The sequence below is a fragment of the Coenobita brevimanus genome, chromosome 97 (assembly GCF_032717465.1).
Source record: "Coenobita brevimanus isolate Jiangsu-jjx chromosome 97, ASM3271746v2, whole genome shotgun sequence".
Classification (NCBI taxonomy): Eukaryota; Metazoa; Arthropoda; class Malacostraca; order Decapoda; family Coenobitidae; genus Coenobita; species Coenobita brevimanus.
Genome location: NC_137050.1, coordinates 16,824,033 through 16,848,560, shown reverse-complemented (window position 1 = coordinate 16,848,560; position 24,528 = coordinate 16,824,033). Strand labels below are relative to the sequence as shown.

General features: G+C 41.7%; 1 protein-coding gene across 1 annotated transcript in view; it reads left to right on the top strand.

Moving 5' to 3' along the window:
* The window catches only part of LOC145413837 (uncharacterized), a 62,407-nt gene that overhangs the window by 24,781 nt on the left and 13,098 nt on the right, over positions 1-24,528 (top strand). The window contains exons 11-22 of the mRNA XM_080283502.1: positions 1-79; positions 3,449-3,671; positions 4,020-4,129; positions 7,078-7,191; positions 9,547-9,617; positions 12,926-13,154; positions 15,846-15,995; positions 16,300-16,468; positions 16,663-16,792; positions 17,865-17,977; positions 23,559-23,656; positions 24,306-24,450. The exon at positions 1-79 is cut by the window's left edge and continues 54 nt beyond it. Coding sequence (XP_080139628.1) covers positions 1-79; positions 3,449-3,671; positions 4,020-4,129; positions 7,078-7,191; positions 9,547-9,617; positions 12,926-13,154; positions 15,846-15,995; positions 16,300-16,468; positions 16,663-16,792; positions 17,865-17,977; positions 23,559-23,656; positions 24,306-24,450 — 1,631 coding nt within the window. The remainder of the gene's footprint in view (positions 80-3,448; positions 3,672-4,019; positions 4,130-7,077; positions 7,192-9,546; positions 9,618-12,925; positions 13,155-15,845; positions 15,996-16,299; positions 16,469-16,662; positions 16,793-17,864; positions 17,978-23,558; positions 23,657-24,305; positions 24,451-24,528) is intronic.

Below are 24,528 nucleotides of genomic sequence, written 5' to 3'. Positions count from 1 at the left end.
CTCCACCCGTTCAGACGTGCCGAATCCAGAGACCGGCGACAACTTCCAGAAGGTGGTGGTCGACTACGAGTTCACGTCGGTAAGTGGCGCCAACACGTTCTCTAACTGATCAACCAGCAGCAACACACACAGTGGTCCATATCACTGTCACCCTTTGCTTCTTTAGCTGTCAAAAACTTATGTGTTTCGGGGGCGGCTCAGTTAGCGGTACCAGTGTCTACCTTGTATGAAGTTTCTTTTTCTGTAATCCTGTTCCTGCTTTTTTACGTTTAATAACTGCATCGTTGATTACTCGTTTTATGGAAGCTGCTAAAACGCGTCCGCTCCGAAAACCAGCTGACTGAGTCTCCGCAATACACAAAATACCTCCAGGTGATGAGTCAAGGGGACGCAGTACACCGACTACCCTGTGCTCAGGATTAGTTGAAAATTTTTAAAGGTTATATAAGGGACAACGCTCTATTTACGGAGGGTGGGGGATGAACCCATCCCCTGAAATTTTGGAAAAAATGTCAGTTAATATATTAAATACTAATATGAATAATACTCGTAGTTACTTATCAATGCCCTACTCTTTAAACAGTTGTACAGAACATGTGGTATAAACCTACCTTGTAGGTTAATGTTTTCACGCGTAGTAAGCATGGAGGTGAGAGGATTTACTAACTGTCGTGTTTCCCCCACCTCTATGGGTCTTCCAGATCATAAGCTAATATCTTCCTCCATACATAAATCTACGATACGGCTTTGACAGGGAATTACGATACTGGCTGAGATAAAGCTAACATTAAACTTATGAGAAATTGGTGGACGAGGATTCAGCAGTTTGATATGAGGTGAGAACATGCCAACCGTCATTTTTATATACTTTAACTGTGAAGCAAAACATTAGTTGGGAAAATGTTAGAGCAAATATCATCTTATATACCTGAACTCGGGAACAAAACTAGATGCTTTTACATCTCTTCATACCTTAACTCGGATGCCAAGTAAGATTCTGTACCTTGTATGGTGCTGTACTATTCCACTGCGTAACGTCTTGCTGAATACTGCCACAACTACTGCCTAGGCTAGCACTAGCATTACGGTGTTTCTTTTATGCTATGATTAACCGTACCGCGTTTCCACCCATGCATGATGTTCTTCCTCTTGCTACCAGACGACTTTATTAATTTCAATGTTTCTTTTAGACTATAATAAGCCATATCATCTTCCACCCATAAATCATGTTAATCCACTTACCACATGACGATTTTATTCACCCCAGGAAAGAATTTCTGAACTGGATGGGCAAGTTATAATCTTCAATAACTAACTCTCTCTACTACCCTGGCTTTCTCCTAAGCTGTATGAAATCGCCTACCAACAAAATAAATAAGTAAATATACAACTACGTGTTCTCCCAGACTGGTCACCCCACCCTCCCGCATTCCTGGGTCGTACCGTCGATTGCACATGAGGAATCTTAACGCCTTTCCATTAGCGATATAATTTGCATGTAACACCTTGAGGTTCTCTGGTATGCTATTCATATATTTTAATGTCGTCATTGTTTGCATCCATAACAAACCAAATGTTACTAGGGTGCAAGGTGCAGAGTAAATCAATAAGGAAGCGATGTTACGATATTTCCAAGACCAGAATACGATCCTCAGTTTCCCTGGGTTTGTATTCATAAAGGATCTTAGACAGTCTTCTCAGTAAACAAGCCTCAATGGCAGTTAATAATTATCGGGAACCATCGACATTATTTCGCGCTTTTTGCTGTAATATCCAGTCTAGTTTGGTTGCGAAGTGTTTAGTAGTTTTACAGTAGTAATAGTAGCTACAACCCCAGGCTCATCTGAATGTGAACCCAGAGGACTGCAGACTGAAGCTGTCCCTCTGCAGTCCATTCTTCTTTCAGGGGGTAGGGAGGGATATGAGGGACATTTGTATAACTAGGCAGTGGAGCCACCCAGCCATAGCCCATTATAGGTGCCACCACGAAAAGTCATCCCTCTCCAGCAACATTATACACAACTCGGCTCAAGACTATTAATACTAACCACGCTTTCAAGGGTCGTATTCTCGTCAATTAAGGAGGTTTTCCTAATCAATTCATTTTGAGGGGAACTGTACGTTCATATTAATGGTCACGTGTTTGTTAATACTGCAATCTATTTTCGTGTTTGTCATCTTCATCATCATGATCATTATCATCAAATCAAGTCCCTTATTGCCCTAACAGCAGCATAAGGACTAAGGTTCAGGCAACTAAACAGAGACATTCGAGGTGAATGGCCCTCGCTAAGTGGTACTGTATGAGCAATAAACCCTAACCACCACCACGGCCGGAGGGCCCAAACCCACTAGAAACCCTTGGTTTCAAGAAACTACATGGCTTGTCACACAGTGAACCGTCACCTAAAGGTAGCATAACATAAGTCAGCGGATTGTAAGCGTCCCTTACCTACCATCTCCAGTCGTGGCTGCCTTCATGTGACAAACCAGATGGTTTACTGTAACCCAAGAATTTCTGAGACTGCTAATTAGTACCGTCTCTGTGCCTCTAGCATCCTTCAGGTGACAGGTGTACCGTCAATCGATCCAAGCAGACATAGAGTAGGCTTCGGATTCGCCGTTTCAGCTGTTATACTTCGTCAGGGCCACGCAGTCTTTTGCCTGGGTGAGTGACAGACCCTGGGCCGAAGGAGTGTTTCAGTATCTAAAGAACATAATTTACGGATAAGAGAAGAGCAATGCATGATATGCCAAATAAATCACTGAGGAAGAGGTACCACAAACCTTCCTAAGTAGACAAGACTACAGAAGTAATAGTTTAACCATGATTTCTGCTCTTGTTTCTTCAAAATTATATCTTCATAGTTCCCCTGTTCTCTCTCTCTCTCTCTCTCTCTCTCTCTTTCTCTCTCTCATTATCTATTTCTTACCTGTTCTCCAGTTTTCCTTGACTCCCCAGCCAATCTCTGTGTCTTTCCTCTCCTCTTTCACTCTGTTGGTGCTCATTCCCCACCCACTTGCTCTGTATCTCTCTCTCTCTCCACTCCCACTGACTCCATCTGCCTGTTCCCCATTCCCATTCGGTGTTTCTTTCCTCACTTCTCAGCCACCCTCTCTATCGCTGTTTACTCCTCTCTCACTCCATATATCTCTCCCACTCCTTATGATTCTTCCCCATCCTCACCACTCCATATGATTTCCCCATCCTCCACCCATTCCATAGATTCTCCCCACTCCTCACCAGTTACCTATATCTCTCCCCACTCCTCACCCACCGCATATCATATTTCTCCACTCCTCACCAAAGCCCTATATCTCTCCCCACTCCTCACCCACTCCATAATATACTTCTCCACTCCTCGCTCATTCCATATATCTCTCTCCACTCCCCACCCACTTTATGACTTCCCCCACTCACCCACGTTCCCTGCCTCTCCACTACCAGCCCAACACAGTTCTGGAGGGTGAGCGAGAGGGAGCATCCATGCCCGCCAGCATCGAGATCACAGTGTACCAGGACGACAACACCACCGCCGTCCAGTACCGCTTCACCGTCAACCTCCTGCACATGATGACGTCCTTTGAGGTATACGAGTTCAACCCCTTCGACGTGGGCGAGTGCTTCGATACACCCGTGCAGAGGACCTGGCTCAAAATTACCTTCCAAGGTGCGAGGACAACTTAATACCAATTTGCCATCTTACAGTACCTAACACGACCTAAAACTTGTATGAAGTAAGACTTGACACCTTACACCAGTCTGTCATCTCATATCCGAAAACCCTTGTCAACTTTTGCCATCGTACAACACTTTCTACCACCGAAGACTTGACCATGAAAAGTTTTCTCAGTTGAACTAGATCATCTGTCGTTAAATTTAACCCCTGCAATCAGATGACGCGTTTTAATTCTTGTTATTTCCAAACTATTTTATTCAAAGACACACACACACACACACACACACACACACACACACACACACACACACCTCTCACATTCATATTCTGGCCCCACAGGAGACTGGTTTAACGGAGCCTCTCAGGAGCCGGGCGCCTTCAAGAAAGACGTGGTGAACCAGATCGCTACCGCCACCAAGTCCTCCTACGTCAGGTTCCCGGAGGTGCAGGTACGTTTCCACCGCTGCCCTCACTAGTCTTCTGGGACCAGATTCACGAACAAACTTACAATTAAAACCCCCTGTCGTAACCATGGTTTGTTTTTGTGGGAACGACAATGGAAGAAGAAAGCAGAATCTTCCCGTGTCTCCTGCTTCTCCCATTAAAAAAAAAAAAAAAACAGTTGTGGCAAGAACAAGGAAAGAAGACTTCTGAATCTTCCTGTGTCTCCTGTTCCCCCTGCAAAAATATATCCATTTTACGACAGGAAACCTATCGTAAACTTTTGTGAATCCAACCCCCTGCACAACTGGGTTCAAGGCTTGACGGTTAGGGATCACAGTGTCCGTATTAATAAAAACTCCTAGGAGTAATAGTTCCTCTCAAAGTGAAATTTGGCTCCTAACTTCTAGAAGTACTCCTAAAAGTTACTTTCAACTCCTAAGTTTACTCGTAAAATCGCTAAAAAGTAAAAGTCCCCCTCAAGGACTTTTAAGGAGTTAGGAGGGCTTTTAGCGACAGTAATTATAGTAGCTGCGTCCCTCAAACACCAAGAACCAAGACAACATAGACCATGGCTGACTGACACCATCCACCACGCAGAAATTTTCGAGCTAGGAAGGATGCATTCATGGAATATGATGATCAAGAACTTGTAAGTAGGTACCGTTTCGATCGTGAGGGCATTCTGTTTATTACTGATTTAGTAAGAGATGTACTGGAAAGGCCCACACATCGAAACCATCCTCTCACATCCGAGATGAAAATGTTGATACTATTAAGGTACCTTGCAACTGGAAAAATGCAGCAGTGAAACCGTGATGACTTTGGACCATCGCAGCCATCAGTGAGCAATGTGATAACGGAAACACTCTATGCTCTAACTGCTCCACACATTGTTAAGAGGTTTGTGAAGGTCCCTCGTACACTCCCTCCGTCCAGTTTCTCTTTCTCCTGAATTTTTCTGCAGCCGTGGAATCTTGAAATTGTGCCATTGTTGACAGTCACTGTACCATGTACACACGATACCCCGATGTTAGCAGGCACGATCAGCTGACCACACGATGTGTTTACATTTTATCCATTTTATCGACATTCGTTAAGAATCATAATATATGATCAAATAGATGTTGTTTATATATATAAAAGCTAGTTTTTCATTTTTAAACTATATACTGATACTCTAAGGCTTTGTAATGGTAATTTTTAAAATATAGTAAGCAGAGATTCTTTGTGTTGGTAACACTTCATGGTAGGAGCGAAATTACTACTACGAGTCCTCCTAGGAGGAACTTTTAGAAGCAACTCTCAGCTACAGCCACTTTTAGTAGTAATTTTAAGAGTATTTCTAAAAGTTTTTATTAATACCGGCACAGGCTTTTATAATCTCCGTGATCACAAGTTCCTAATGAAAGACTGCGCATAATAACTTAGGGAGTAATTGTTTGTCAGACCAGGTAGTTATGATTACCTGTGTAGGAGATACAGTACGCGTAGCACGCATCATCTTTCGAAAGGTTTGTTACTTGCTATTCGAAGTTTTTTCGGACTGCTATCGAACAATTTTAATCAGCTTTGAAAAAATGTCATGAACTCAAGGGGTTTATCTGTTTTGCAACTTTCACTGTCTAAACTTTACGTTCAGTACAGCTAACATCCATAAACAAACGTAAAGACGCAGCTTCTTGACACAGCAGTATAGGCCTATGGATGATTTTCCTCAATGATGAACAAAAAACTCGGTAAACTGCAGGCTGAAGTTGCTTTTTTCAGCAGACGAAATCTTCCTTTCAGGAGGATAGGGAAAGTTGAGAGACAGTTTTATAATTGGGTAGTGAAGCCACCCACTTATATCGGTGCCACCACATGAAGGTGCAGCTCTCCAGCACCATTTTACAGTTTCATACTTTAACATAATACTTGTGTGTAAAATACGCTCTTATGTTTGGCTCCGATATACTGTAGTAACTTTTTTCCCCCTTTTCTTCTGATGATTGCTGTCCTGCATCATGGTGTGGCGTGGGACTGTGTTCCTGTGCCTTGTGATGTGCTGGTGTCTGTGTTGTGGTGTCGTGTTTTTGTGTGCTGTGATCTGCTGGTGTATGTCTCGTGGTGTGGTGTGGTGCTGCTGTGCTCTGTGATGTGCTGGTGTCTGTGTTCTGGTGTGGTGTTACTTTATACTGTGATGTGCTGGTGTCCGTGTTACGGTGCGGTGCTGCTGTGTGTTGTGATGTGCTGGTGTCTGTGTTACGGTGCGGTGCTGCTGTGTGTTGAGATGTGCTGGTGTCTGTGTTACGGTGCGGTGCTGCTGTGTGTTGTGATGTGCTGGTGTTTGTGTTACGGTGCGGTGCTGCTGTATGTTGTGATGTGCTGGTGTTTGTGTTGTGTTGTGATGCTGCGTGAGTTGCAATGTGCTGGTGTCTGTATTTTGGTGTGGGCCGTGTGTTGTGTGTGTTGGTGTGTGTACTGTGTTGTGGTGCTGTTCTGTGTTATGGTGTGTGTACTGTGTTGTGGTGCTGTTGTGTGTTATGGTGTGTGTACTGTATTGTGGTGCTGTTGTGTGTTATGGTGTGTGTACTGTATTGTGGTGCTGTTGTGTGTTATGGTGTATGTACTGTGTTGTGGTGCTGTTGTGTGTTATGGTGTATGTACTATGTTGTGGTGCTGTTGTGTGTTACGATGTGCTGGTGTCTGTGTTGTGGTGTGGTGCTGTTGTGATGTGCTGGTGTATGTCTCGTGGTGTGATGTTGTGTTGTGTGCTGTAATGTGCTGGTGTCTGTTTTGTGGTGTGATGCTTATGTTGTGCTGTACTGGTGTATGGTATGTGGTGTGGCGCTGCGGTGTGTGCTGTATTGCTGGCGGTTTGTTCCGCTACTGTGTTTGGTTCTTTGTTGGTGGTGTGACATTCTGGTGAAATAAATGCTAATGTGGTGTGGTGTGGTGTGGTATGTAATGGCAGCTGGACCACGACCCGGATCTAGTATTCGCCACGGTACTTCTGTTGGAGCCGGCTCCCTACCACCTCGAGTTTTACCAGCTGGATGACAAAAAGCCCACTGAAAATGATGCTCAGGTAAGACGTAAGTTCAAGGAGGAGAGGAAAGGGATTATTAACCGTTCAAGACGAGTATGTTTGATCAAGGTGATATTGTTACGCCTAGAAATAGTTTCACGTGTTCGAAAGGTTGAATACGGCCTCCTGTAAATCATTCAAGATGTGATAAATCTTGAAGTATATTAACTGGGCTATGTTAGCATTATTTTTTCCCGTTAGGAGTGGCTTACCGTCCTCTAAAAGTTAAAAAAGAACCACGTAGAAACCAAACGCAGGAATAAGATCGAGCTGAGGGGGAAAAAAAAAAAAATAACCGACATTGCCCCTCAGATAACCATTCACGACAAAATAAAACTGATATATGTGCAAGTATTTGGCGGTATTGTTTTAGTACCGGTATTAAGATTTATAATAACACTCGTGTGATCACATCACTCGTCTTTTTACAACTCATGAATCTACTTCAGCAATCTACTTTCTGCTGATTTTTACATCTTTGTCACTGAAAATTATTCAACATTTAAACTCTGACCTAAGCATGAGTGGACAGTGTTAAAAACCTTGTTGAGGCAGAGGACTGTTTCGGCATACTGTGGAAGGCATGAAAATACCAAACTTTATAATCCCTTCCCTAGATGGAGAAAACATGCCTCGATCCCCAGATATAACAACATGGGCCCTCCTGTTGCACTACACATGCTGTGTATAAATTGTCCTATACACATAAAAGCAACCTCTCTCTCTCTCTCTCTCTCTCTCTCTCTCTCTCTCTCTCTCTCTCTATATATATATATATATATATATATATATATATATAAACACACACACACACACACACGCACGGTTCTGTACTTGAATTCCTTAACTTTATGTTTTCAGTGTGTTCTATATTGGCATTTACTTAACTGTCCTTTCCAGAGGCCCAGTAGTGCCCCCCCTATGCTTCACACTCCTTCACAAGGTCAGTCCTCAGCGTGAGAGGGTGGGGGGGGAGAGTGTATGCTAGGAAGAACCATTATGTTGGTGCACTGTGGAATTTTTTAGGGCTTCGCTCAAGCCCAGTAAGTGGCCACTATAATTCTGTGAATAGCGAGCAGTCTTTACACTGTGCAATACCACCCTTTCCTTTTACAGCGACTTGTTATCGAGTTAGCAGTTTCTGTCGATTGTCAGTCACCATTCTCCAATGTAAACTCTTGTCCCTGAGTTTCGAGCATAGATTCTGTAGTAAAGGTCGGTGTTTCTTTACCTCAACAATCACATCTGTCATCACCGGGCAGGGGGTCCTTAACTGCTGTCAGAGTAATGGTAAGCGAACGAGGCAACATTCTGGCCCCTCCTAACAAATGAAAGTATTTTTGGGAAGTATGTGATGTGATTTACCATCTTTGGCTTCTGACAATGTTATCAATTGACATGGCATGGAAATGAAACACGGTTTCCCCAACTGTGTTTGATTATTCGGCCGATAGGAGGCGCACACAACTCTGCTCAACTTAAAATGTGCTTCTCTCAGTAGTAGTTTGTACAGTAAATACCTGCGTTTCCCAGCGTCTAACGTATTTAATTGCTTAGAGTGGCGAAAGCCTAGTGAGGAAGAAGGGATAAGAAAGAGTCACTATACTGGTGGATACGAAAGAGTTGGAAGGATATAGCTAATCTCTGCTGTAAGTTAGCAGAGTGAAGGATGCTTCTGTGAGAAGAGAATGGTTTTACATAACACAATATTCCACCTCCAGTAGATACCTGTAATACTAATTCTTGCTGAAGATATTCTACACGCTTGCACTTAATCCTTTTGTCACACGGACCTGACTATATACATGGGATATATCATTGGTACAGGCGTAGCATAGTCTGTTGTCTCAAAAGTAATTTTGAATTACTTGAAGGGGTACAACTCCAAAGGGAAAATTTGGATTCATCTCTGTTGTATATATCTCATATCTAAACAAAGTACTAAACCGTGCTCCTCTGGGTACCTTTTTTCAAGTTTCGTCACTAAGATATTTCAAAACTTGTTTGTTATAGCTTACTCTCAATTCTCTTTAAAACACTAGAGTAGAAATACTAAATTTTCTTTAAAATATTTTGCCCTGCTGCTTGAATTTTCCACTTGTCATTACGACCAAAAATGGAAAATAATCAATATGTGAGTAACTTATAGAATGGTGCAGCCTGACTTTTTACGATGGTATTCAAAGGAGATCATGACACGGTACAATGCCTAGAAGTGGGCACTGCTTTGTTTTTCTCTCAGTGAATACACTATGCATACCTCTAATGGAATGTGAACTGCTAGGTAACGACTTGCTATTGAAATTTACCGTCTGCTGGTGTATGAACACTTTTTTTTCTCTCTCTCTCTCTCAGATACCTCTTAACATCGCGGACGACGACGTTTGCGCCTTCCAGTGCCTCACCTACTCCAAGTTTGAATGCAAGTGAGTTTCACTCGCTCTTACATTTTTTGTATCCAACAAGGGCCAATTTTGTTTCTGATGATGATGACGATAATGATGGATATAATTTGGTGGAATCCCACAGTGAAATTATACAGAATCAATCGCAACATTTTTGTTTTATCTATGAACTCGAATACCTCCAGAACAATGACGAAGAAAAATGGTAAAGAACCACCACTGGGAACCGAATGTTATCGGAGTGTCAGAAAGATGCAAGTCACGAGCAGGGATTAAAAAAGAAAAAAAAAAAAGTTCATGCTGGTTTCTGCTGGTCCAGTCGGGAAGACGGTGGAAGGTGAAGAAGACAGGGAATCAGAATAATTCTAGACAGAGCAAACAACCCCCACCCAGGCATTAGCAAGGAAAGAACCATCAGTAAAAACATGAAGAGGTAGGGCAGTGTTAATGTGGGCAACTCGGGAGAGGGTTTCGAGGATAAAGAACTGTGCAAGGAATGGTGGACAGTCAGCAGCGATATCAGAAGTTGTATGCTGTACAGCAAGAATTTCTCTTGTATATGCAGGGAGGAGATGATTAGCAAAGATAGATCGAACAAAGTCAGAGCCGACATTAGTGGAGTTTCCCTGTCTACCAGAGAGGTGAAAAAGAAAAGAATAGTGCCGAAATCCTGCAACCGAGAGGCCATGCCAATGCCTTAATGCGCCTGATTCGAGTAGAGTGAATCCAGAGACAACAGTAAATTGCTGGGAGGAAAATGGCGGAACAGATCTGTAGTGAGCCACTGCGAGGCAAAGGAGGCACAAAATATAGAAATATGATCAGTAACAGGACATTAATTAATTTCGGTACGCATATTACTACTTTGGTCGACCCGGAGCAGTGAAGGATGAAACGCATGGCGCGACTTTGTACCATTTCAAGCAACCGAAGAAAGGAGCGAGAGAAGGGTAACATGATGGTCAAGAGGGAATAGTACATCAGGTAAAGTGCACAACCTATTGAGATAACAACTCCCCCGCAGGCCAGACGAGAGATTGCTGAGGTGTTTCTTGAGGAGGCCAGTGTGCAGGGTGGTAACGAACTGATGAAGTTATAGAGGAAGGAGAAACGAATGCCGAGGTAGGGGTACTTACGAGTACAACCCTGTAAACTTCAACTTGTACGTCGAGGAGGATGACGGACCTGCAGATAAGCAAATGGGGAAAGCGAGGTAACAGTTTAGTTTCAGAAGTACTGATAATGAACGCACAAGCAGATGCAGCATGGCTGGACTTTACAAGGAGATGCAGAAGAATGACAGGGTAGTAGGGTTATAACAATCTTTGATGAAACGTTGCCTCGTTGTAGTACCACTTATAAGCTTTATTTCAGAGAAAACGAGCGGGAACGGTCTTTATAAAAGACCATAGCTTATTGAAAAGAAGAGTTCCACACTTACTATGGTGTTCAAGTTTCGCACAGGATAAGCAGTGGTGGATTTAGAAGGGCCCGATCAGCTTCCCCCCCCCCCCTTCATACTCCACTTCCTGCATACAATCTGTTTTTATTAAAATGCTAGACTACTAGTAATTTTGACAGAAAGATAAACAGAGTGTGAAATGACTTGTACAGTACCTTGCACAAAACATAGCATGTTTCAGAAAAAGACCATAGTTCAACAACGTTCCCGAAACTCCTCACCTGCATGGGCACGTTTTGCTCGCTATTCTCTTTTGAAAAAGAATAATGCTTCCTGCCTCCCTATCCTATCTTTCCAGATCCACCCTTGCTAAGAGATTACGTACAAGGGTCCCGAGAGGCCAACTTGTCAAGAAGGGAATAGAGGATGTAATGTCCTTGTTAAGACAGTGGGCGCATATCCTGATGAAGTTCCCACAGTGAGTCTCAAGGGAATCGGTGATGGCGACTAAAGCATGATGGTTTTACTACATTAAGCTGGAGTCGCATTCATAAAGGATCTTAGCCAATTTTTGCGATGAATGAGTTGATAAGCAAGTCTCCAAAGCAATTAATTATTATTAGGGATTATCGTTTCTTCTTATTTTTTACTTTAATGCTCACTACAGTTTGGCTGAGAGGTGCTGGTAACTGTATTAGTGAAGATGAACGTATAAACAAGCAATCTTACACACAACTCAGACTCAAGAACCCCCTGGGAAGGGTAGGGGGAAAGAATATTTTCCCAGTATCCCTGCTTGTCGTAAGAGGCGACTAAAGGGGCCTTTTTTGTCTTCAAGCTGTCTGTCCTTATTGTCCTCTTCTGCTATTCTGTCGTACCTCTCATCTTGATATTTCCGTGTTTCTTCCGGCCTTTATTTTCCCTCTACTCTTACAGAGCCATATAACCATATAATGGTTTGGTGCTATTTCTTCATTATTCCTTCCTTCAGGCTCGGCTCAGGATAGTTATAAGTGCGATCCGTCATGGTTGGCGCCCTACACATGAGAAAGTGACAACGATGGTGTTGAGGAGCTGGAGAAGGCATAGGCTTAGGGAAGGAGGCGCTGGATTCGGGTCTGAGTTAGAGACTTACGAATGGAAGAAGGGATAGATGAGTAAAAAGAAAAAAAAGGGGGGGGAGGGGGAACTGATGAGGGTACACACATACCAAACTCGGGCTGTACCTGAAGGGGACAGCAAGCAGCCATGGAAAGAGAACAAACTAGTACCACTCCGCCCTGCGAGCAGGGATGAATAATTGCTAAATGGGCCACAGTGTAATTTTTTTTTTTTTTTTTTTTTTTTTTGTGAGCACAGAAATATAAAAAAGAATACAAGCTCTCATTTTTTTTTTTTTTTTTCAAGAAGCAACTAAACAGGGCCAAATTCAAGCTGTTCATTTAGAGATGCCTAGACACACTGCGTTTTAAAAACGGGGGTTTTAAGCAGAGGGAAGTACAGACTAAGATACGATCCTTACAGCTTATGTAACGGTTTCTTCAACGGAACCCCGACTTACGACGACGTAAGCATTCCAGCAACGTAGTTCATTAAGAACTGTGCAACTCTGCACTATGTGCAACATTTTCAGGATACATTATGTTTCATAGGTAAAGAAAGTGTTACTGTACCTCTTGTTGAGATCCTGGACAGCCATTCACCATGTTGAAATATTTTTAATGATTAGTGCTGGATTTTATAGTAAAATTTAACCCCCATCTGAAATAGCAACGTGAATTTGTGATCCCACAGTGCTATTTACCGAGAACAAGATAATGTCTAATGGACATAGTTGGATTACTAACAAGTTAACTAAACTGAAAAATCTCAATGAAATGTTAATGGAGAACAATTCCAAAATAATTATTGTTGTCTACTTCCACAGGTCCTTCTATGAGTGCAAAGGAATTGGCAAGAACTGTTTCGTAAGCAACTTCGAGAACTCTACCGGAAAACCATTTGACGTGGATAAGCCTTGTGCTCATTATTCCAAAGCTCTTAACCGCACCAACTCAGTCCAGCTTCCTAACATTGATATTGAAGTCTGGCTTGCCGCGCAGATTCTCAGCGGCAAGTTTAAGGTCACCATCGACTATACAGACAGCGATGGAATGGTAAGGCTGAGTGGCTGGGGTAGGTGGTTTTATTTTATTTACATTTTTTTTTATGCTACCACCAGGCAATCTTTTAACTTTAACTTTTATATTCATATGTAGAAATGAAGAGATTAACTAAAGCTATATCTAACATCTCCAATTCGAAGTCTTTCCTAAACTTTATAAAATCGTCTGAAGGTAGCAAGAATATAATACTCTCATAGGTTATCGGTTTGAAGGTGTTAAGGAAAATGGAACAAGAAAAGAATCAGTAGAAAAGATAAATCATCGGTAAGCATCATTGATTCTACTTCTCGTTAAAGAGCTTGAAGCCAAACGTTCACACATTCTCATCCAAACACTGCCGCTAAACGAATTAATGTACATTACCATAGGACTACTGAGATACCTCTGCTACAAAAAGAGGTCGGAAACAACTCCAATGAACCTCCTTGGTGTGATGTTGTCTTTTCTTAGTGCATTTTTGCCTCATCCAGATGATTTATTCAGCTCAGTACATAAGCTACCCCTATGAGTGATGAAAGTAGTGAGTGCACATTATTACACAGTCTAGCCTACCTTCTCTTTAGCTGCCCACGAAGGTAAGAAGACTTTAATGTTGTTATCATTGTTCTTTTGTTGGCTGCTCGATCCTCGGGTCGCATACTGTAATTTAATAATTACAAATTCTGTGATTATATATATATATATATATATATATATATATATATATATATATATATATATATATATATATATTGTACACACACACACACACACACACACACACAGCTCAAACACAAGAGAATTAGTTTACTGCTTTCCTCGGACTCGTGAAGCCGTAGGGCCTTGAACGTTTCAACAATGTCATTAAATATACACTTGCTAATCTTCAAAATTGTTTTGAAGGCTGCAGTTAATACAAAGCAATATGTAGACCATTCATATGATTTTTTTTTTTTTTCCCAATTTTTAATTGTGAAACCATTATGGTAACTGTCACACTGTAGAGTCGCGTTTTCGCGACATTTTAAAGTCAAGATCATCTTGATATCCATTCTGACTGATATTGAGTTTCCAGTGAGTTCTGCGAAAACGGGTCGGGAAGATTGTATTGCCTTTACCTCTTAGCCATCTATAAACATTCGTTCGTGCTCCATATGGCTGCCTTGGAAGATTTTCTTCAAGTATAGGAATTAAATGATATTCGTCATGTGACCGACCAGTCATGGCTTTTGCTTGAAATTTTCGCGTCAGATGAAAGGGCAGCTGTACAATTGTTCTTGGACACAGCGTAAAATTGTCAAAATCCTCAAGACCCTCACGATGTAGGTGCATTAGGGAAAAATATGAGTAGAATTGCTCTGGGGCCTGCGGCGATGCTCTTGTTTCAAACAGTTTGCTGTAAAACGTAACTAGCCATGTCAAATAACCTTATATGGCATCACTTTTATGTATCAATGGGCTTAAATGAAGAACTTTGACTAAACTTGCTGCTAGACTGCACCAGCGCAGGTTTTAGCTGATAGCAAATCTGGATTCTCCATGTCAAAAAAAATTATATGGGGCCACTTTTATCTCTCAGTAGGCCACAAGCACTGTCTTTTCTGTCAAGTCTGGCTCGACTTCGGTAGCACTGGGTTTGTTTACAAAATGGAAAGTCAGTATCGGTCAGTACAAGTCAATATACCTCGGAAGGAACATTGACTAATCTTGATTAGTCATGGTCAAAATTCAAAATCGTTTTGACTTTTGGTGCTCGCGAAAACGGATATCAGCACAATAGTCAATATGCAATATCATGATTAGTCAGAATATCTTGAACTCTTACATCACGAAAATGGGGCTTAGGTCTACTGTACTGAATATGACATCAATGTATTATGCTTCATATTCGGAATAACTAAAGAACCAAACCAAGTGGTGCCAGGAACAACAAACCTCGCCCGACAGTAGTTATTTTATTGCTGTTAAATGCTGAGTCGGTACTGCCATTTAGTGTCAGTAAACAATTAAATTCTAAGGTAATGGCGCAAAGGAAATGGATCCGTGACTTTGAGTTTCACCTTTCAAGGTCACTTAAGGTCAAAGGTCATGGTACCAATTAAAAACCCATATGGGACCTGCTATATGTTGATAATAGTAAATATCTATCTGTAACCAGTTACAAGTTATAGCACCCTGAATATCCGTGACCTTGAGTCTGACCTTTTAAGGTCACTCAAAGTCAAAGGTCTTGGTGCCAAATGGAAGTAAATATGGGAGATCCTGTATGCTGATAATAATAAATATCTCTGTCTTCAACTGGTTTCAAGTTATAGCCCTCTGAAAATCCTTGACCTTGATTTTGACCTTTCAGGGTCATTTGACTACCTCCAAAATTGACTAACTTTCTTTTGGGACCAGTGCCCACATATCCTGAAAGATTCTTATACTGTAATTTCATGCAGCCGCTTTTCCGTAATGTAGTTAGCAAACAAAGAAACAAGGAAACGACCAAAAACAATACCTCGCTGGACTCCGTCCCGGGCGGGGTAACTATTTAGCGATGCAAACTTATGAACAGAGAGGTTGATAGTAGATGAGTTTTTCTGTTTAGAATGTAAGAGAGAGAGAGAGAGAGAGAGAGAGAGAAAGATCAGATGACAATGACTGAGGAGTGTGCGTGTTTTAGTGACATTATTATTATTATTATTATTATTATAACAGGTTCAGCAAGGGATATATACGGCGACTAGCTTCACGGAGCAACTCCTTGGCGATGATATGATACTGATAGACCTGGTGGAAGCAGACTTCTTTGTCGCCTATCGCCATGGCCGCCTTAAGAACGCCGACAATGACCTCACCATCAAAGAAGTATCTGATTACGGCTACCAGTTTCTTTGTCTTTCTTTCGTTCTGTTTCTCTTTTACATTTAGTACATACAACTACCAAGCAAAATTTGTATGATATAGACACATTTATATAAAGAATCAGTCCTTTATTCAAGCATCAGTTATATAACATTCTCATACTCGTCTCTCTCTCTCTCTCTCTCTCTCTCTCTCTCTCTCTCTCTCTCTCTCTCATAATTTAGTTTTTATTCATTTTGTTTATCGTTTTATTTATTTTTTTAATTTTCATCTAATTATATTACTTTATTCATTAACTGATTTTTAGGTAAGCTACGCTGTTTGCGAGGCGAGTTGTGAGGGGCAGCTGGCCTTCGAGTGCGAGTCCTACAGCTACTGCTACGACAAAGAGAACTGCTACCTGTCCTCCAAGGTGGTAAGCACCTCCATGACAGACGACCAGGTTATCCAAGACGGAGACTGTGTGATCATTGGACGTGAGTATACTGTGTGTGTGTGTGTGTGTGTGTGTGTGTGTGTGTGTGTGTTCCTAGTAATCTGCGCGTTGGTGTTATCACGTTAGAACGATCATGAATATCAAACTCTTTAACTGTTCAAACATCACTGCAATGTATATTCTTCAGTACTGCCTATTTGCATTAATCTCTCTCTCTCTCTCTCTCTCTTTCAGGTCGCCACCTTGATGATTATGAGAACCTTGCTGGGACTGTGTACCTGGGGGATCCCAAGGAAGAAGCGGCGGCACTGGACGCCGAGCAATGTGCCTACATGTGTGACACTGCCACAACCTTCACCTGCAGGTAAGGCCCATATTATACCAAAGAACAGGACTGCAGGCACACAGATGGATAGACAGCCGACCAGGAAACAGGCAGGCAGGTACGGTCAAGGTCATAATAATCCACAGCGTCTATTGTACAATGACAAGTCGGTCACTATTCTCCCGGATGCAGAAAGTATTAGAAAAAAATATATATATTTCAGCAAAGGACGGTTACTCACCTGAAGGTAGTAATAATTCATAAGTGGTAGAAAATAAAGAGAATTTGTCTATACCTACACAAGTCACGAATATATAAACAAAGAAATCAGGGAGAAAAAGTGAATCAGTCAGGATAACGAATACAGCAGACTGTTGCACGGTTCATGCTGACAAATACATCAGGAAGCTAATAATAATAATAATAATAATAATAATAATAATAATAATGTGACAGCAAAAGGAGATATTAGTCAGAATACAAACATCTGGTGAAATAGGAAGGGACGCAGAAGGTTAGAACAATAGTCAGATGAGGAAGCACGGACGTAGGATGTCAGGAGCGAACGAGCAAATGTCATAAAAATGCGAAATGTGGCGGATCTGTATGCAGCCAGAAATACAAACACGTACTTTGAATTATTGAGCTTGTCCATATAATTGTGAACATGCAAATATGTGATTAAGCAGACTGAAAATAGTACAGGCAGACATAAATACGCAGGCATAACATTTATCTATTCTATCCAAAGTACTGTATTTTAATGTGGTAACAGGTTAAATTGTGTCATGGATGCTAATATTCATGATCATCCAATCATTTGGCTTAAGCCAAACGAATTTATTTACACTGGAACCCCCTCTCGTAGTTAATGTTATGATTTACCTTATGAAAGCCATTAATTTATTATCTTAAAAAAGTAGTTATTATTAGCGTATCATCGTGGATTTCCACACATGGGAGGTGATGTGATAGTTTGGAAACTCATCATTTCGCATGGAACCGTTCCCATATATTGTACGAGAACAGCAAAGCAGAAAAATGTTATTCGTTTTCATCGTCCATGTTTGGCAGAGGTTTGATATTAGTCTTTCTCGTTATCTTCTTGCAGGTCATTCGACTATTGCCAAAGTGACCGAGGCTGCTTCATGTACGAACAGCACACCATCGACGCACCGGAGAACATGTTCAATACATCTGCTGGACTCTGTAGCCACTACACCCGTACGTACCATTTATTTCAGTTATCTGATTGACAGATTGATAAATGGATAAACAGATATGATATAGAAACTGCACTGAAGCGGAACTGGCCCTGAGTTATCAATACGCCCAGCTAACTAGTTACATAAATCAATAAAATGTGCCGCAAACACTGATTATTCGCTGACACGTGAAAATGGCTGAGGGCATCTGTCTATATTATAATTATCCGATTTCTGTATGTTTGTTGGTTCGTTGGTTTGTTACCGTAACACAGAAAAAACGGCGCATGTAACGCAAATTTTTCTTAGAGCAAGGTACCGTTAAAATGCTCAAACTTGAAGAATAAAACAATTTCTAGGCCAATCGGGCAACCGGTTCCCGAGTTATGACTCATTTCTGGCATTTTGCTTAAACTGGAAATGATGGATTCGTCCCTGATCTGGCGTTGAAATTACCAGCATGACACAAGAGAGAAGAGTGACGTGTTTCTTGTACTACATCACTCTTACCTCTCCTTCCACCTCCCTTATACTCCTAAAATTGTACGGTAAATGGTGTAGTATAATCTATACTATAATGATCAGATTTATGTGCAGTACAGTAGGCTATGTCTGTTGGTTAGTTGCACGACATCAAGCGGAGGTCGCCGAAGGCGGGCTTTAAGCGATTAAAGATAATTACAGTATATCTAGATCTATTATCTTGATTACAATATGTGCCTCAATACTATGCAGTACATGTTTAGAATATGTCTTTCAGTATTTTGCTCCAGACACTTTCCTTTAGTTTATACTCACCTTTCATTAAATGCACAACCATGGATAACTGCGAACATCTATACTTTCCCATTTCATTCCACACATATTCATCTCCACCCGAACAGGAACACAGTCACATCTCATTTATGCACACACACTGTCACCTTAACAAGATGGTTGTGTGTGTGTGTGTGTGTGTGTGTGTAAGAATTCTTGTGGATGAAGTAATTGTAACTATAAAAGAAAAGATCCGTATTTGTTCTACTGCAGGATCGGACCTTCTCCTCGGAAGAAGAATGGAAGCCAGATTTTAACCTTCCCCATGCTGGTGGAGTACGAATAAGGAGGAGGTGTCCGTAGCGATAGCAGTGCATGTGAAAATATTGTAGTGTGTGTGTGTGTGTGTGTGTGTGTGTGTGTGTGTGTGTGTGTGTGTGTGTGTGTGTGTGTGGATGAAACAAGGTTAACCTGAATATATAAATTAGAGATGCAGGTGTGGAAGAATCGGGGTGTGTATATCTGTGTATATGTATGTATTATCATGTCTTCCACACGTATATTGTGTGTGCCCCAAGGAACAAACGAGCAAGGAAGACAACAGCTAGAAATCTATTACATCAGCGAGTGCCGCAGTACAGCATAGAATCCAAATAGATTTTGGCTGGACTCATTACCACCTCTACCGATCCAAGACAAGAAGACTTAAGGACAATTACAAATCTAACTTCTACCAACTATACGAAACAGGACGATCATACAATTCAACCAGTTTAATCAACCACGAACGAAATCAGAATTAGGCAGGACATATTAGCTTGCTGTGATCTCCCAGTTTCTTCACACATACTAGTGCACATGCTTCTGTGATGACTATCTTCGAATCTTGAGATGGGTGATCAACCACAATCAAGAATGCCAGCTAGTGCCTAGTAATCTGCCACACCACCACTACCGTGAACCGCCGCCAAGTAATGCCTGGGAAAATATTATAGTGGCTATGTTTGTTTGTGTCATGTCTCATTAGTAGAACCGATGGACACTTGTCACCGCCAGAAAGTCCATATCCTGGTAGGTATGTCAAATAACAAGGAGACAGCACAGCCTACTTAGATCCGAATTCCACAACGACTCCAACTAAACCTCAACGACAAAGGTGATTTAAGGAGGGTGGGGAGGAGCATCAGTGTAGGCAACAAAAACTGCACCTAAGATCTTGGTCGGGTGAATCTGTGAGCGTCTGCTGTCCCTGATTTGAGACTGAATGATTGAATGAGCATTCTAGCGCCAGGCGACAATAGCCATATGGCACTAGGATAAAGAAAAGTAACAGCAGCAAAGACAAAGGTAGTGGTCTTGACGCTGAAGTGGTAGTGACGTTGAGGCAGATTTGACGTCAAAATAGTGTAGCGCTGAATTGGTTTGGCGTTGAAGCGGTTTGGCATTGAGGTAGTTTAGACGCTGAAAGGATACAAGCGTGGAAACTTAGATGCTGAAGTGGTTAAGACATTGAAGTGGTTTTGCGTTAAAGTGACTTTGACCTTGAAGTGGTTTTGGTGTCGAGGTGGTTTTGGCATTGAAATAGTTTTGATACTGACGTGGTTTTGGCGTTGAAATGACTCCGGTAATGAAGTGGTTTAGGCGCAGAAAAGTCGTGGCGTTGAAGTGGTTTAGGCGTTGAAGTGGTTTGACGATGAAACAGCTTAAGTGGTTCGTTGATTGAAATGCATGAATCTGTCCACAAGGCGAGGAAAGGTCGACGTCAAAGGGAGGCCTTTAAACTAATGCCATGAAACCAAATGTTCAACCTGATAAGAGTAGAGAGAAAATGAGGGCCGGAAGAAAAAGAGAAATATCAAGAAGTGTGTACTGAGAGAAGAAAAGAACAGGAAGGATAGAAAGATAGGAGACAAAAGGGCCCCTTTTAGTCGCCTCTGACAACAAACAGAAATAAGGGGGAAGTATTCATTTCCCCCCATCAAGAAGGGAACTTTGTTCTGCGATCATCATCCGAGAGGACAAGGACTTTTTTTTACCAACAAAGAGATCCCTGGCAGAGAGCACATCCTAAGCAACAATGATGTCTAGAGCAAGGTGGACTACCCCCTGTGGCCACTGCCAGATGGTAGTACAGTTTCTGCTGTCATGACCATTGTCTAGATCACCTTACCCAAGGAACAACCGCCGAAAGGTGCTATGTTCTCCACCATCATAGCAGCTTCTGTGAAATTTACATCCCGGTAGAAACCACTGAGTGTTGCGTTTTTGCTGTCACAACTGCAACAGAGAACCTGAAAAGGAAGTACTGCAGAAAATCCAGATGGAGCTCCTGCTGGAATTTTGCTTGTGCCTCCAAGGATGGCCCCACCTAACTTCTTGCATACTGTCATAGCACTATTTACGGATCACCTTATATCCATTTCCATGTGTATATTGTATTTGTGTTTGTGACTGTTTTCTACGGTAATGAGAGTAGCTATGAAACCATGCAAGTATGCATCAAGGAGTTTTGTTGGGGGAAGGGAGCGGAAGTTCGGCTGACGAAAAGCCATACTGTCCAACAATTTATCTCCCATTCTCACCACTAGGTCATCCATATCTCTTTAACTAGGTTTTAACTGACATTTGCAAATTATTATACCGGTACTGTATTTAGAGTAGCTTAATGTCGGCGCTGGTTTGTTTGTCTGTAAGCAGGATTATGCAAAAGTTATCAACGGATTTTTTTTTTTTTTTTTTTTTTTTTGAGGGGTGGAGTATGGCCCAAGGATCAATCCATTAGATTTTGGTGGCGATCCAAATCATCATCCGGATCCAGGAATTTTTTAAGGGATTCTCTGCCATTGCGAGATAGTGGCAATTTCAACATTTTTACTTCCAAGTCGATAAATAATGCCTATAATACTTGCACAAAAAATTACATGATAACATCATAAGATCTCCCACACAATCCGCCTTGGCGGAGGTTTGCAATCTCGGATTGCTCTTGTTCAAAATTTAGAGAAGGGTTTCAGCCCATGCTCTCCTTCCATCCTGCTTCCACTTGAAACATACAATTAAACGTATGTTCGTATGCATGTATGTATACATGTATGAATGAATGTATGCATGTATGTACGTATATAGAGGCCTGCACAGGTTTATTAGCGACTAGCAGGGGTACCCGGCGTTGCGCGGGCCACACACACACACACACAAAAAGGGCGAACACTCTAATCCAATTTGTTCTAGTTCAGTCCTTCTTTCTACACAAGAAAGATCAAGTACCTTTTATGCCTCTGAAGGTGGATTATAAGAGGTCCAGGAACTTTCTATTTCAGCTTTCGCAGACTAACGCACAGTATTTGTGCGTACTTGTTTACTATTACCAGTGACCTCAAATGACCCAGATCTGAATTTTGACTCCCCTAAACCATCCTTGGGTCACCCTGATTCAGAATATATAAGTGTCTGGGGGTCTCTGGCCCTTGGTTTGAGCGTGATTGAAGAACAAATAAACAAACAACCAGCTCTTTTTCTTTCGTATTTAGATGGTGGATATGCAGATTTATAGATGAATGGAAACCTTCACTTTCTCCTCCGTTCAAACACATTCCTGCCTCTCCATTCATAATATATATATATATATATATATATGTAGTACACACACACACACACACACACACGAGGGCTGTCCACAGACTATCCAACCTTAGGCTTTAAAAAATTAAACAGCTAACCTGTTAATCCCCCTCAAAGTTGGCCACTTCTGACTTGATATACGTAGCCCAGCATTCTTTCCAGTGCCTGATTCATTTTTCAAAGTCAGTTTTCGGTATCTCCTGCAGGTGCCTCGTCGCATTTCTCATGATCTCTTCTCTCGCCTCAAATCGGGAACCCTTCAGCGGAGTTTCGAGTAGGGGAATAACCAAAAGTCGCACGAAGCCATGTCTGGTGAGCATGGAGCCTGCTGGATCTGCGGGATGTTGAGCTTGGCCAAAAATTCTTGAATCAATTGAGAAGAGTGGGAAAGGACGTTGTCATGGTGCAAAATCCCACTTGTCGCTTTCCAAAAGTCTGGTCTCTTCTGCCGAACTGAGTCACGAAGACGACAGATAACGTCGAGGTAGTAATGTTTGTTGACAGTCTGAACTTCTGGTGCGTATTCGTGATGCGCAACACCACGGTTGTCGGGGGGGGGAAAAAAAAAAAGTCAACATGCATTTCACCTTGCTGCGGACCTGCCGTGCTTTTGTGTGTGTGTGTGTGTGTGTGTGTGTGTGTGTGTGTGTGTGTGTGTGTGTGTGTGTGTGTGTGTGCCGAGAAGACCTTGTATGGATCCACTAGGACGACTGTGCTTTGGTTTCTGGGTCGAACCCATACACCCAAGTCTCATCTCCACTGATAGTCTTCAAAAAGTCTGGATCGCGATTTGCGCACTCCAACAGGTCTTGTGCAACGTTCATCTTAGAGAAGAGATCATGGCGAATGCGACAAAGCACCTGCAGGAGATACCGAAACCTTACTTTGAAAAATTTATCAGGCAGTGGAAAGAACAATGGGCTACGTGTGTCAAGTCAGAAAGGGCCTACTTTGAGGGGCATTACTGTCCTAGCTCAACAGGTTTGCTGTTTAATTTTTTACAGCCTAAAGTTGGATTGTTTCTGGAATGAGGGTTATATATATATATATATATATATATATATATATATATATATATATAATATGACATCCATATTAAAGTCAGTTCTCTGTGTTCATTCATCATCCTCTTTTTACACACACACACACACACACACACACACACACACACACACACATTATATCCCCTGTACACTAATCTACTAACACTACTGCACCAACAGGACAGGCACTGGTGGACTTTGAGAAGCACCCGAATCAAGTATTGGAAGGGAACCGTGATCGCTATATTAAGGACACCACCATCAATGAGTGTGCTCAGGTGAGAGCTCACTATCTTCTTTAAGAATATAGCGATGATTAAAAGGCTGAAGACTGTTACATGTGTGGTTATGGCAGCTGTGACTTGGTGGTTAAATCTGGCAGTTTCCAACAGCAATGCCTACTGTACCTGTGATTGTAATAGTGCGTATTTCTGTGTGTTATTTTGGTGTAAGAGTCTTGTATGTCAGTGTGTGAACCCTACTCCCATACACCTCGTGGCATCTTATACCAGTGTGGTCATAGTGCAGGACGGTGTTGGATAATCATACTACTGTATCTACTGATGATGGAAGTAAAAAACTTCTACTAAAAAGAAGGAAGAAAAAACAGTCGCTCAGGGATACTTCAGAAATGTTGCCTAGTTGTACAGTGCACGTGTAGTACAACAACTGTATAAAGAAGGGCGAGTACAAGATTAATTGTGTATGCAGGTAGAGTCGTCAGTAAAAAATTGAGATAACGGATTACCGTAAAACTTTAAGTTCAAAAGGGATATTCACATAGTTATACATACCGGTACTTATGAACCGCATGACACTGCTGTTAACTGGTATACACTATGTTATTTGCAGGTGTTTACATAAGAAAATACAGATATAATGAAATATAGTGCTAATGCAGTCATTACAGATCAGATCACACGACAGGTATGTGAAGATGAACCAGATTTTGGTTGTGATGGGTTTGACTTCTGCATGGAGGAAACCGGCAGCACCTGCTTCCTCACATCCGCCCACTACTCCGACGCGGGAGTCATCATCTCAGACTCGCCCACCTGTGATCATTACTCACGTGAGGAATTAGTATTAAGCTATGTTTATATTTCATATTTCTTAGCCCTCAAAAATATGATCCAATTAAAAGTACTTG